Source organism: Gastrolobium bilobum, unplaced genomic scaffold (assembly GCF_033153095.1).
Source record: "Gastrolobium bilobum isolate Gb01-03AN ecotype WA unplaced genomic scaffold, APGP_CSIRO_Gbil_v1 utg5396, whole genome shotgun sequence".
NCBI lineage: Eukaryota > Viridiplantae > Streptophyta > Magnoliopsida > Fabales > Fabaceae > Gastrolobium > Gastrolobium bilobum.
The window spans coordinates 27,705-41,998 of NW_026897307.1; the positions used below are offsets into that span (position 1 = coordinate 27,705).

At 35.2% G+C, this 14,294-nt stretch overlaps 1 protein-coding gene across 1 annotated transcript; it reads right to left on the minus strand.

Annotated features, from left to right (window-relative positions):
* Positions 1–3,027: 3,027 nt before the first annotated feature.
* Positions 3,028–6,996, minus strand: LOC133305847 (cation transporter HKT1;5-like). The gene is made up of 4 exons (XM_061506090.1): positions 6,933–6,996; positions 6,071–6,242; positions 4,257–4,466; positions 3,028–3,226 (listed from the first exon to the last, which is right to left on the minus strand). The coding sequence occupies exons 1-4, from the start codon at positions 6,994–6,996 to the stop codon at positions 3,028–3,030; spliced, it is 645 nt and encodes a 214-aa protein (XP_061362074.1).
* Between the last annotated feature and the right edge of the window lie 7,298 nt (positions 6,997–14,294).

Genomic DNA, 14,294 nt, shown 5'->3' on the forward strand with positions numbered 1-14,294 from the left:
AGGGAAAGACAAATCGAGGATAGCCGCCCTAAAGAAGGCGTTGAGCTCGTCCTTCGCAATGAAGGACCTCGGCCCTGCAAAGTAGATTCTCGGAATCAAGATTATCCGAGATAGACAAAAGAAGCTATTATGGCTAAGTCAAGAGAAGTATATTGAGAAGATTCTGAAGAGATTCAGCATGGCCAAAGCCAAAACAGTGAGCACCCCCCTAGACGGACACATAAAGCTGAACCAGAAGCAATGTCCGAGATCTGATGAAGACAAATATGAGATGATGAAGGTCTCGTACCAATCCGTCGTCGGAAGCTTGATGTATGCAATGGTTTGCACTAGACCCTACTTGGCGTATGTTGTTGGAATAGTAAGACGGTATCTATCAAACCCCGGCAAAGAGCACTGGGAAGCTGTGAAGTGGATCTTCAAGTACCTCTGAGGTACAACCGACTTATGTCTCCGATTTGGAGAAGGCAAAGCCGAGTTGCAAGGCTACTCGGATTCTGATTTAGGAGGAGATTCCGACTCGAGGAAATCGACGACGGGATACATGATGAGATTTGCTAGAGGAGCTGTCTCTTGGCAATCAAGACTTCAGAAATGTGTTGCACTATCGACAACTGAGGCTGAGTACATTGCCGCTACTAAGGCAAGCAAAAAGATGTTGTGGATGAAGAAGTTCCTCATGGAACTCGGCTATGATCAAGACAAGTACGAGCTTGGTTGTGACAATCAAAGCGCAATACATCTTGCGAAGAATTCAATTTATCACTCCCGCACTAAGCATATTGATGTGAGGTATCACTGGATCTGGGATGTGGTGGAAAGTGGAGAGCTCGAACTCGTCAAAGTGCACACTAACCATAATTGGTCCGACATGATGACAAAGCCGGTTCCAGCAAGGAAATTTGAAGACTGCTGTGAAGGAGCCGGGTTGATGCTGAAGCCGATGCATTGAAGCCGAAGGGGGAGATTTGTTGGGCTTCCCCCTTCAATACTAAGCCAAAGCCCATTGAGGGGTTTCCTAAAAACCCTAAACCCTAGATCTCACCTCCTCTATATATTCATTAGTTGTGGGTGGAGGCTAGGTTAAGAGAATGAGAGAGATTTGAAATTTGAGAGAAAATTGTTTGAGCAAAGCTTTATGCTTTGTATTTGAGAGATCTCTAGAGAGTATTTTCTCTAGGGTAGTTTGATTATCAACATTGTTGGAGAGGTTGAGTTAACCACCACATTGGTGTATTTGATTCTTTGTAACCATTATTTTCATAGTGGATTTTTGATCTGGATTAGGTCCCGTGAGTTTTTACTTCTTCATTGAATAAGGTTTTCTCACGTTAAACATTGCTTGTGTTCTCCCTCTCTTCTTCTCCTCCCTCTCCTGATTTCGTTTTGATTTTTCGCTGCGCTGTCCGACCTGGTGAAGTTCAGGCCGAGGCATTGCGAGATCCGAGATCAGGATCTTATTGATTGACTTCCGCACAAAGGCTACTTAGCCGAGCTAGAGGGAACCGAGTTCCCAACACAACCAACCCATATAATTAAAAGCTTAAGGCTTAAACCCTACCCCATTGTTTTGTCTCTTCTTTTCTTTTTTTAAACATAAACTCTATTAGCTTCAAACCTTAATGGACATCAATGATTCCTGAAATTCAATCTTCTTCAAGTGGAGGAGAATTGCATGAGATTTTTCACATTTTTTTGTGAAACAAAAGTAGTCAACTTTGGATCAAATAGACATCGATAGAGATTGGTTTTTGATCAATTAACTCCTACAATTAATATATTTAAAAAAAAAATTAAAAAAAATCTTCGGAGGCGTTGCCCCCAAACCCCTACCTTAAGTGTGCACACATAAATTTTTTTTTTCTGGGTCCCTCACTAATCTCCGTTAACATCATAAAATTCCACAACATAGAATCGAACCTTTTCAATGTTCACTTCAATTATACATGTCTGAATATATATAGACGTTTTGTTTGATATACAATCTGAAGTGGGAGTACTAATTAGATCCCGATGCCAGCCACAAGTAATACACAATCTTTACGATCTGTTCAGGTTGTGAAGTGGGACGAGGGCAAGTCAAACTGACGTCCACTATCATAAATATATGTTTGGCTATATATATATATATATATTGGGATAGGATATTGTGACATCCAAGTTATCTTACACCCATGTGACACCCAGTCAATCTCACTGTTAGATCGCTTATGTTGATCCAACGGTTATATTTATTTCCATCTTTGTATGGTCATGATTTCCCAAATTTAAAGTGAAAGCATTAAATATGGGAAATCATAACCATACAAAGGTAGAAATAAATATAAAATATTAAATTTGGGAAATCATGACCATACAAAGATGGAAATAAATATAACCGTTGGATCAACATAAGCGATCTAACGGTGTGATTGACTGGGTGTCACATGGGTGTAACATAACTTGGGTGTCACAATATCCTATCCCTAATAAATATATATATATGAAGTAAGATCCTTTGACACCAGTGTCAAATTTGAAATTTGACACCTTATCTGAGAGTTATTAAATCAAAAAAGATCAATAGTGTCACATGTTTACAAATCAAAGCCATTACATGAAGGGGTTTACATTTCTACCGTTGTTGCATGTGCAATAATCAAAAACTTGCCATATATATACTTGAAAGCATTAAATGCGGAGAATTATAATCATACAAAGGATGAAAACATTAAATGCGAAGAATCATAACCATACACCTATCGTTGCTGTACATAAAGCGGCTGACAGAAATGATTTTACTATATATGAAATACACATGATATACATATCCACATGCTTCTGCACAGTTGATTAATTAAAAGGACCCTAATGTTATGCAAGTAGCAATACTCTCTCTGTCACTATCTTCCAAAGCTTACTGAAGCCAAAAGCTCTCAAACTACCTTATTATTATACCAACACATGCTTCTGCTTGAGAAGAAACTTATTACAAGTAGAGAGTGGTATTCATGTTGGTGCAGCAGGGTGGTGTTAGTTATACATATTCTAGGACAGCTGCCAGGCTTTGCCACCGTTAACATTGAATTTCTTGAGTCTCCCAAAGAACATGACCAAGATAAGGATGAACTTGCCTTTGGTACTCCACCTACCCGAAAATCCAATCCATGAATCTTTGCACGTAGCATCGGGTTTCGATTGCCTTGCGCAGCTGTATCCCGTTGAGAACCCTACGTTCCCATACGCACTGCACAGTTTGACAGTATATATGTGTAATCAATATTTACATATTTAGTATTTAAGTAATATCAAGGTATGATCAATATTATGCGTCATTGTTGTTGTCTGATAAATATAAAAATATTGTTATCAAAAAAAAAAAAAAAAAATATCAGTGTGACCTCACCTAATAGCTTAAATTTTTGGGTTGAATTAGTTTTTATATAATATTAAAACCTTAATAACAAGTGGTCATGAGTTAAATCCTCACTGTCCTTAATTTTATTAATAAAAATAATTAAATTTTATAGAATTTTATTTTTTTGGAAAACATATTATGGAATTTCTTAGCACAGATACTCGGCCTTATACATTATCTACCATTCAAACTCAATGGGCTCTCGGATGAGAAGACGTGTTAGGAAAATATAAAACTAGTAATATAATCTTACGATTCTCACCCAATAATTTAAACTTTTGCGTTGAGTTGATTCTTTAAGTTCTCACAGCCCTTTTATAGTGTAAAAGTTATACTATATGAATTTTCATGCAAGAATTGCTCCAATCCCTTGTCCGTGCATTGGAACCGTAATATATGTTTGTCCAGAGACCAATCTTTATGCAAAGAAAATAACACAAAATATAAGGAAAGACTATAGATTATAATCGCTTTTTCTCTATCCAAATAATAATAATAATAATTGCTTTTCCCTGACAACTATTTTATTATTATTAAATCAAAATCAAATTAATGATTATAAAATGACATCAAGTAAAAGTTATTGATTTGATTTTGATCTAACGATAATAAAAACTATTGTAAGAGATTCTAAGTATAACTTCTTCTAAAATATAATAGAAAAAATGTAAAAGAATAATTATTAAATAATGTATTAAAAAAATTTGCTATACAAAGATAGTGTGTTTGATTTAATGAGAATCGCAACTCCTAAAGAAATCCAAAATCAGATTATTCAAATTCGTTAGAATTTCGGATTTACCAAAAAATAAATATATTGGCCGACAAAGGTAAAGATAGAGAAAGAGTTTTTACATGCCTGATGACTTCTAGGGTGATGTTCAGCGCATTAAAGTTGAGGGGATCATCCTTTAAGCTTTCCCTCTCTGTAACGCAAATCAGGATAATAAAAATAACTAAGTACGAGAGTTGAGAAAATACTAGACACTCCACTAGGCTTTTTTTGTCTCTCTTGCAATCATTTTGGTGGTCCTTCATAGGTAAAAATGTAGTGTACGGTGGGAGGTACCTGTCAGAGAAAGAAAATTAAATTCAAATGATACCCAAATAACAGTCTCCTTATTAGTGCTAGCTAGTGTATTTTAACAAATGCCATATTCATGTCTAGATAGTTTATTTGATTCTTGAATAACAAATTATTATCAAGAAAGTGTTGGATCTCATAAAGCTGCGTTATCAAACAATTTTAATCCTACTATATATGTGCGGTCAGAGTTCCTTTTTTGAATTATCAAATTTATAATTATAATACAATCTTGTAAGTGAGAGGACAGAATTCATACAGACACCCACGTAATATTTCAAAATAGTGTTAGAGAATAAAATAAAAAGTATTAAAAAAAATAATCATTTAATACCTTAAGATTTTGGGTTGAATTAGCACTTATTCTCTAACAAATAGCTCCAATCATATTAAAAAGTAACATGCCACAACCACACACATATAGATACATACATAGAAATATGCTTGAAATGATTTTGTTTCTCATTATTTTCTTTCTCTCCTCGATCTCTCTAGGTCAAGAACATGACTAGGAGAGAAAATTCAGAGGCCAAATTTTCAAGCGTACATATATAATAGTATTGTAACAAACAACTTGAAAAAAAAAACTCAAAATTTTGAAAATAAGCATACGTGGGCATGCATCTATATCTATAAAAAAAAAAAGGTCAAGTGTCTATCTTTTTAATTTTTCATATTATATACTACTCGTAATACATAGTTATAATATAAAAAAAAAAAAATTTACTTTCCATATCAGCTGAAATGATTGAGGAGAGAAAAAAAATTTTTTCATATTATAACTATATATTATATGTAGTATATAGTGTTAAAAATTAATATGCCACAACTCGGTTATGTGGTTTTAAAGACAAACCTTTTTCCCACAAAAAAAATTAACGTTACTTCTCCATTTCGTATTCTAAAACTTTGTTCTACACCTTCCCGTTATGAGAAAAAAAAAAACTAGTGCTAAAAAAATCCTGTTCTCCTCAGTATCTAAGGAAAGGTTTATTTGTAGAGAGTCATATTAAATAGGGTTTTATAAGAGTTATGTTGTAGAAAAGTAATTGTGTTATGTTATAGAAATTCGTTTTGCGTGTCGAAGTTTTTTGTTTTTTTTTTGGTTTCAAAAATTGCGGGTCTCACAAAATATTGTGTGTGTAGGAAAATTGTTGTGATCATGTTAAATGATAGATGCAAAACCCTATTAAATATGTGACTTCCACGGGGCGAGAGAGAAAAATAGTGAAATCCTTTTTTCTTTTCTCTTTTTTCTTTTCCGTAAGGAGGAAGCGTGCAGTGAACGTACTAAAAATGTTATAAAAGTTAATATATGCGCCACCGTCCATTTCCCATTCCCACATGGTCTTTTCTTTCCCTTCTTTGCAGGGCCTTTGAAAGCCATAGGTTTTGTTGCAAAGTGTTGGTGGAAAGATACAGCAAGTTATCATTAGATTTTGTTGCACTTCCCAATCAAACAAAGTAATTGATGTCATCTAAGAAATCACACATGCATGGACCCAATTGAAGCATTATGATTGTCCTATATCAGAGAGATAGAGAGGATATATAATGGAGACGTATACGTAGCAAAGAGAGTAACTTACATCATGACAATGAAGAGAACCAATATGGCTGAAGAGATGGTGGAGAGATCAAAAGCAGATTCACCAGCATGTCTGGCATTTGTAACTTGAAACAAAGACGCAACCATTTTCTGATAGAGATTTAGACCATCCATATTTTTGGTGTCCCATTCCATGTAACAGAACATTACAAATTGTATCAGATTGAACCCCAAGACAGTAACAATCAGGAGCCAACAATGAAGAGCAGAGAGCAAATGCTCATAACCTATATCTTTGGAATTCTTCAGCATGTACGAGAATTCCTCTATTCCTGTTATTTTTTTTAGAACCGTTATCACGAGCCTCAAACATGGTGGGTAGAGGGTGTTACCTAGAAAGACATGTGGGAGGACAAGGAGGAGGAGGCCTGAGTTTTTTTTGAACACTATCATGCTCTCATTGGTGGGAACAAAACCGCAACTGGCAAAAGTGGAAACTATGGTAAAGAAAGAAAATGTTTGTATTTTGATCCCTTTGTTTTTCAGTATTTGTCTCGCACTCGGTATAAAACTTATGTACAAAGAGACCAAACTAAAACCAACAAAATGAACCACCATAAGGTAACCTAAAACTACATATCTCAGATACCTAAGAGACTTATACTTAAGTCTGTCTCTATCGTTAAAGGATATTGCTACTGTGCCATTTGGAACATAAATATTACTATCACTCGGTTTGTCGTTTTCTGACTGAGGAATAGAAACTAAACCAAGCTCAATTTGATTGGCATTGATTGGAGGGTCCTGTTTGAGTGAAAGAGTAGGACCAACTCTGTTTGTGACACACTGACTTTTGGTGAAATTGAACCTATCAAATACAAGTTCAAGAATGGAAGTAAAAACTTCCCCACCTGCGAACATAAGAAGGGTCAGAAGAATGAGTTGGGAATTTGAGAAAACCTCCATTTCTAAGGCTGTCATGCTAGAAACTGTGGAAGCAGAAACAGAGGTGTAAAACAGATCAAAGTCACTGGGACTAACAGGGGTCCTTGGCTTTAAGACCTTGAGACCAAGGTAACCAAACAGAGAAAGGATCATGAAATAACAAAGTTGAATGAAGAAGGAGTTAAAATGGAAGGGCAGAACAAGAGCCAATGAGCCATGGTAGTTGAAGCTGTTGGGGAAAAACCTACAAAGATGTTGTAGCTTTCTACCAAAGTAGGATAAGTTGTTCATCATTGTGTTGAATTGAAGAACAAGTTTGGCTTGGTTATACGTCAAGTGGGAAGCCATTTATATAGCATTAGGAAGGCAGTGGCATCGGTGCATGTTGCAGGCACATAATAGGTTATGCAAAAGGAGGAGCATAAGCTTGCACGAAAATTCATAAGAAAATTTATAAAATGAAACAGTAAATACTTTTTTTTGGTTCTCAGCAAATTTCACCATGCCCGTTGTAGTCCCTAACAAATAAAAAGGCTATTCGTGGTATCTAAGAAATTCAAAATAGACTCATTTAATTGAAATCATGGTCCCTCACAAATTCAAAAAAGACCCACATTAGTTCATCAAAAGAACTAAAATGGATCCACTTTGAATTTCTTAAAGACCATGAATAGCCTTTTTATTTGCTAGGAACTAAAGGCATAGTGAAATTTGCTAAGGATCGAAAATGGTGTTTACTCTAAAAATAAAAGAAAAAAGTGTGTGTCATTTAAAAAGATAATCATTTTAAGAGATAGATAGAGATAGATAATGGAGGAGAGAAAAAAATAAAAAACTCATTCTCTCTCCCCATAATTTATCTTTATCCCTCTCATAAAAGGACTTAATTTTGTATGATACACATTTTTTCCAAAATAGAAAATAGTGAAGTTCATCAACTTGTAATTTATAATGTTAAGATGTATACGTAGTTTACCGCATAAAAGATCAAATGAAGCTTTTTGGGTTATTTTTTCAACTCATCATGCTCTTGTTGGACATGCATAATTTTATACAAACACTTGTCGTTTGAATGTGTGTCTACATCTCTATGGTCGCTCTGTACAATATTTTGTTTTACATCTTCTTGTTGTCACATAAAATATTTGCAAGGTTCTGACCTCCTAGTGTGTGTACAATAATAACGCGAAGCTGTTCGGATACATGTGACCATTGATCAAATGACTAATCAGAATAAATCCCGTTCCATTATTTTCCGTTGGTTGGTTGGTATTCTGATTCCGCATTTTCATCGATTGGAGTCACTCATTTTTTATTCTGATTTCTTGTTTCTCGATTTGAAGCTTCAACTCAATGATGGCGAGAAATTGGACTGGACACATTACACAAAATATACGGACGCCGTCAAGAGCGTGTCTTCGGAATTATAAAAACTCTTTAAAGTGGCTATCTGATCAAATTGTTACACTTGGAAATCGACCACACACAAATCGAAAACGAAAAAAGAAAATAGAGAGAATATACACAGCAATTTACCCTGATTCGTCAAATTTAAGCTGCTGGTTCACCCAATTTAGGCTACGTCCAACTTATCTGTACTATATTCACCTCACCGCCACTCGTTACAAATCTCTCGGTTTACAAGGCAAATATAAATAGGATTACAAAACCCTAACAGTAGTTATTCATGGGCCCAAGCCCAAACTGCAAAGAAAATTACAATAAAACAGAGGCCCACAACAGCACCTAGCCTCTACGGGCCTGGGGGCGCTGCCCCCAGACCCCCGCCCGCTCACCTGGGAGCGGGACCCCAGTTGTCTTTCTGCTGACCTCAACAACTAGGGCCTTCATCAGCATACGAAGTATGAGCCATACCCAACATTCTCCCACTTGGTGAATGCTTCGCATGTTTCTTCAATCCCAATGCAGCTGTACACCATTCAAACTTCTCTGAAGTCACTGCCTTGGTCAGAAAATCAGCATTGTTGACCTTTGTGTCAACCTTCTCCAGCAATACAACCTTGTCTTCAATCTTCTCTCTGATGAAGTGGTACTGTATGCCGATATGCTTGGTCCTAGCATGGAAACCTGGATTCTTAGCCAAGAAAATGGCGCTCTGACTGTCACACCCAACGATCATCTCTCCTTGTACAAAGCCAAGCTCTTTGCACAATCTCCATAACCAAATAGCCTCCTTAACAGCATGTGTCAAGACCATGTACTCAGCCTCTGTAGAAGATAAAGCAACAGTGCTCTGCCTCTTACTCATCCAACTGATAGCTCCGCCAAATGAAGAAACAACATATCCACTTGTAGACCTTCTACTATCAATGTCACCTCCCCAATCTGCATCCACAAAGCATCTCAGCTCTAATAATGCATGTCCCTTGAGCCCTTCACGCCTTCATAGCATAACCCAAGGTCAGACGTACCACGAAGATAACGGAACACACGCTTCACAGCCGTCCAATGCTCCTTTCCTGACTTGGACATATACCTGCTCAATACTCCCACAGATAACGTAGAGGCTAGGTACTGTTGTGGGAGGCTAGTAGGGGTGTTAACGGGCCGAGTCGAGCTGAGCTTTGGTCTTAAAAAAACTAAAAGCCAGGTTTAGCCTGTTTAAAAAAAATAAGACAACAAAAATTCATCCAAACATAATATACAATCAACAACACTAGTAATTCCATAAATATTCATAAATTCAATGTATATCCAAATAGCATAATATAGAAAAAAAATAATTTAAAAAGTCTGTTTAACCAATAAAATGGGGTGAAATGGATTGAGAAGAAAGAGAAGACTATTACAAGTAGTATAAAAAATATAAAATCTAAAAATAATAATATACTAGGCCAGCCTGGGAGGCTCTAAGGCCGAGCTTTTGAATTGGAGCCTGCGACCTTTTTATTAAACGAGCTTTTATACACATTCAAACCTGGTACCAACAACCAATTTTAGACATGTAAGCTTAAGCCTTCACGAGCCGAGCTAAAGGCCCTTGGTTCGTTTAGCACCCCTAGAGGCTAGGTACTGTTGTGTACCTCTGATTTATTGTAATTTTCTTAATAGTTTGGGCTTGGCCCCATAAATAGCTGTTGTTAGGATTTTTCTAATCCTATTTATATTTTCTTAGAAAACCGAGTAACTTGTAACGAGTGGTGGTGAGGTGAATATAGTATAGACTTAACTTGGGTGAACCATGATAGTATCTATTCTCTCTCTTTTCTCTTTTCTCTTTTCGTTTGCGATATGTGTGATTGTCGATTCTCTGCTGGTCTCTGGAGTGTTTCCTAGTCTCAATTCAACTATAGATTGTTATACTGTTTTTTTTTTTTTTCCTATCTGGGCAGGGTGGTGGTGGTTAAGAAACCGCTCTGACCTTTCTTGGGGATGGGGCTGAACCTTTAGCCATCACTGTTCTCCCGCACTCCGGATTAGTCCCATAGCCGGGTCAAAGAGTCGAAGCTCGTGGGGATACCGGAGGGAGCCAACTCGTCTCAAAGAAATAATTAAGGTTGGGTAACTCCAAAAAAAAAAAAAAAAAACCGCTCTGACCCCTATTCTCTCGTAACAACTAACAATTGGGTTTCTTGCTTATGTATTGTGTAGGGGTTTGTACGTTTCAGTTCTCATCGCATTTTATATCGAAACGAATTAAAAAAATAATAATTGATTGGGCAATTGAATCAATTTTTTAAAAATGATTTAATTCTTAAACTCAATTCAAAAAATATAGTAAGATTCCGTTTGGTTTCCAGTTCAATACAATTTACACTCCTAAAATTGGATTTGGTTCTTAAATCGAATAGATTTTGAAAAAATAATGTATTTCTTAAAATAATTCGAATAAAATAATTCCTTTGTTGAATCAATTAAAAAAATATAGTTGACACCCTTGTATTGTGCTTTTCGAAATGAACTCTAAGCCTAGTTCAATTCATTTCCTGTAGCAGGTGCAATTTTAAGGGGAAAATAAAATAAAACAAAATTACATATTTGCAGTCAAACGATTGGTATCATCCCTGTTGTAAACATGCCCATGATGCAATTAGAATATCATATATTCATATTTGAGGTAGGATCATTTGACACCAGTGTCAAATTTGAATTTTGACACCTCAGTTGAGAGCCATTAGATCACAAAAAATCAATGGTGTCACATGCTTACGAATCAGAGTCGTTGATCTTTTATGATCTAACGGCTCTCAGATGAGGTGTCAAGTTTGAAATTTGACACTGGTGTTAAATGATCCTATCTCTTCATATTTTTGTCTTTTTTTTTTATGAATGCCTCACCCTGAATTTGGGTCCCCTCAATATTCCCAAGCTTGTGCTACCATGAAACTAGAGAATGGCACTTAGACAACCATTGCCTTACCTCCTCGTCTCCTCCTTTATTTTATTTTTTAGTTTTATATCATCTCATACTAATTAAAAGAAAAAAAAAATTAAAAACAAGAACATATTAATAAAAAATATTTTTCTTCATGAAATCATTAAGTGGAGACTAGAGTTAAATACTAACAAAATATCAAGATGGAATAAGATTCTCATCCAAATAAATTGCCAAAGTTAGAGGTCCTCACAAGTTCTGTCCCTCCCATCAATTTTTATTCCAATTGTTATTGTACTTCGCGTGAGCATTGTTTTTTGTTTCTATATATATTTAATAAGAATAATAAGGTTAAAATAATAGTTAGTAAAATTATTGAAGGCCTGTTTACCAAAAAAAAAAAAAAAAACTATTGAAGGCCCATCAACTTATAAATTTAAACTTTTAGGTGAGATAATTCATTTTCATGGTATTAAAGATAAGGTGATTATGAGCTCACGAATTGGATCATTGTTTTCCTCACTTTCTCACTAAAAAATGGGCATGTTAACCCTTCTAGGCCAAGGAGCTCTTACATGAGATGGTTCCTTATCATATATTGAATCCTTTCTTATTAAGGAAGGAATGATAGAAAAAAAAAAAATTAATGGCATTAAATTGTGATGACTTTGGTATATCCATTTTTTAACTTTGGTATCAACTTTAATTGAAATTTAAAGATCTATATATAAGGGAAAATGTTTATTATTTTAAATTATATAACTTTGCATCATTTTAAATGAAATGATTGTATTTTGGTATATATTTGATGATTTTTTATATTTTCTCTCTTCCACAATACTTTGTATATAATAATAAGATATTGTAAAGTTATAAAAATCACGATACCTTTGTGTGATGATTGACGAGGACATTAAAACAGAGAGATTCAAAATAATAGAAATGTTATGCGCTAGCATTAAAATAATGTTTATATTGCAATTTGGCTTTCTTAAAACTGAAATTGCATGTTCTTGATGGTGGAGACTTGAATAAGAGAATTTATGGAATTTAGTGATACCACGTTACGGATAGCAGGAGGTCAAGAGAACATTGCCCCCAAAAAAATAACAATTATATTGTCAAATGCGTGTGCCTTATTGCGATGGGCGATGGCGATTGAAAATGAAGTGATCGACTCCCCTGGGTGATGGTTATCAAACAAACAACTTGTGAAAATGTGCATTGCCCCACTCACTAATTAATTTGTTCTTCTTCCACTTTGAGTATATTAGCCTTGATAAACCCAAGTTTATCATGTCTTCAGGACTAAAATCACACTACAGTCTCTCTCAAAAACATGAAAACATAGGATTATTTGGTTAAAAAAAATGGAGTTTGAATTATTGACTAATATGAATGATCCTTGCTTGTTTTGTCAATAAATTGAGCTAAATTGAAGCAAGGATGGACTCAAAGGAGTTGAAGCATGAAAAAAAGGACCAAAAGATTTTACCAAGCGCGTAAAGAAGCAATCCAAGTTTCTGGACAAGGGCACTTTAGCAAGCTCCAACTAGCTAAAACATTCTATCACCTATATTTTGCCTCTGCCAGTGTTGGAACTGAAACAACCACACAAATGTTGAGAAATTCAAGTGTGAATGATTGAGTGAAAAAGATTCCACATTAATTAAGAATGGACTAAGTGAGCACCATATAAGTGGAAGGACCCATGCATCTAATGCCTTAAAGTTTTGGGTTTGATTGTGATGTTTCGAGCCCACTTAATATTGCTGCTCACTTGGCCCATGGTTGGCGGTCTCTCCCCGCCATGAGCTTCCTGTGCACAGCCCTTATCTATAAACAGGCATTAAAAAGAAAATACAATGATAATAATATAGGTCTCCGTGCACGGCCCAACAACAAACACGATCCCAAATCAGGAGAGGGAGAAATTAAAGAAAAGTGGAGATACAGATTTATCCTAATTCACCTAATATGGGCTCAATGCATCTCTATTCTATACAACCCTTATCTATAAACAGGCATTAAAAAGAAAATACAATGATAATAATATAGGTCTTTTTTTTTTTTGTAAATAATATAGGTCTTTTTTGTTTCTCTGCGTTATACAACAATAACCATCTCCAACATTTCAGTAGAAAATATTTTGTTTCTAACACTAATGTGTGTTAAATATTAGCGGTCCCCCTCACATCACATTGTGATATATATATATTATCCACTCTTTCCAAACAGCATACGCAGGAAAGTTAATCAATGGACAAATGATTGTTTATTCTGCATTCAAAAAGGATCTAAATGTATTTACCAAAAAAAAAAAAAAAAAAAAAAGATCTAAATGTAGGGTTAATTAATGATTTGAATTTAGTTTACAGCAAAAAAAAAAAAAAAATTGAATTTAGAAAGCTAGCGCTAGCAGACATTTGGTATCCTCATTCTTAATTCTAAATTTTGTTTCCATCCACGTTACATGTTTGTGGTTCTGATCTAAATAAATATAAAGAATCAAATTTTCTTTTTAACATAAAGATAACTAGAGGAACATATCATGAGGTACCTGCAGCACTACAAGTTGGAGTATCGCCGCACTTATAGCCCAACATATTCTCATGAACTAATTAAGTTTTTCAACCGTGTTAGTGGAAGATTTACAAATAATTTTATGTCAAACATGTTGTTTCATGTAAGAATCTTTTCAACTTAAAGAATAAAGAATATGTAAGTTCACCTACTTTATGTTAAAAAAATAATAATTAAAAGAGTGAGAGCATTAATTGTTGAAAATAATCAAGTATGAGTTGTAAAGAAGTACCACATAGACTAGACATAGACCAAGATATGACCATATAAGTGTGAAAGACCCATAAACCTGCAGCCTTAAGGTTTTGGTTTAAGATGTGGTGTCGGCCCACTTATTATGGTTTGTCATTTGACCCATTGGTGGATGTACCCTTTGCAAAGGGTTTTGGGCTCCCTCGTT

Bases quoted from the DNA above. Each gene is read 5' to 3' on its own strand.
- LOC133305847 (XM_061506090.1), bottom strand. From the start codon at position 6,996: ATGGAGGTTTTCTCAAATTCCCAACTCATTCTTCTGACCCTTCTTATG. The intron at 6,243-6,932 runs TTTTTACTTCCA...ATCTGATACAAT, and splicing joins TATGTTCGCAGGTGGGGAAG to TTGTAATGTTCTGTTACATG. The intron at 4,467-6,070 runs GTAAGTTACTCT...TTTCTCTGACAG, and splicing joins GTTCTCTTCATTGTCATGAT to GTACCTCCCACCGTACACTA.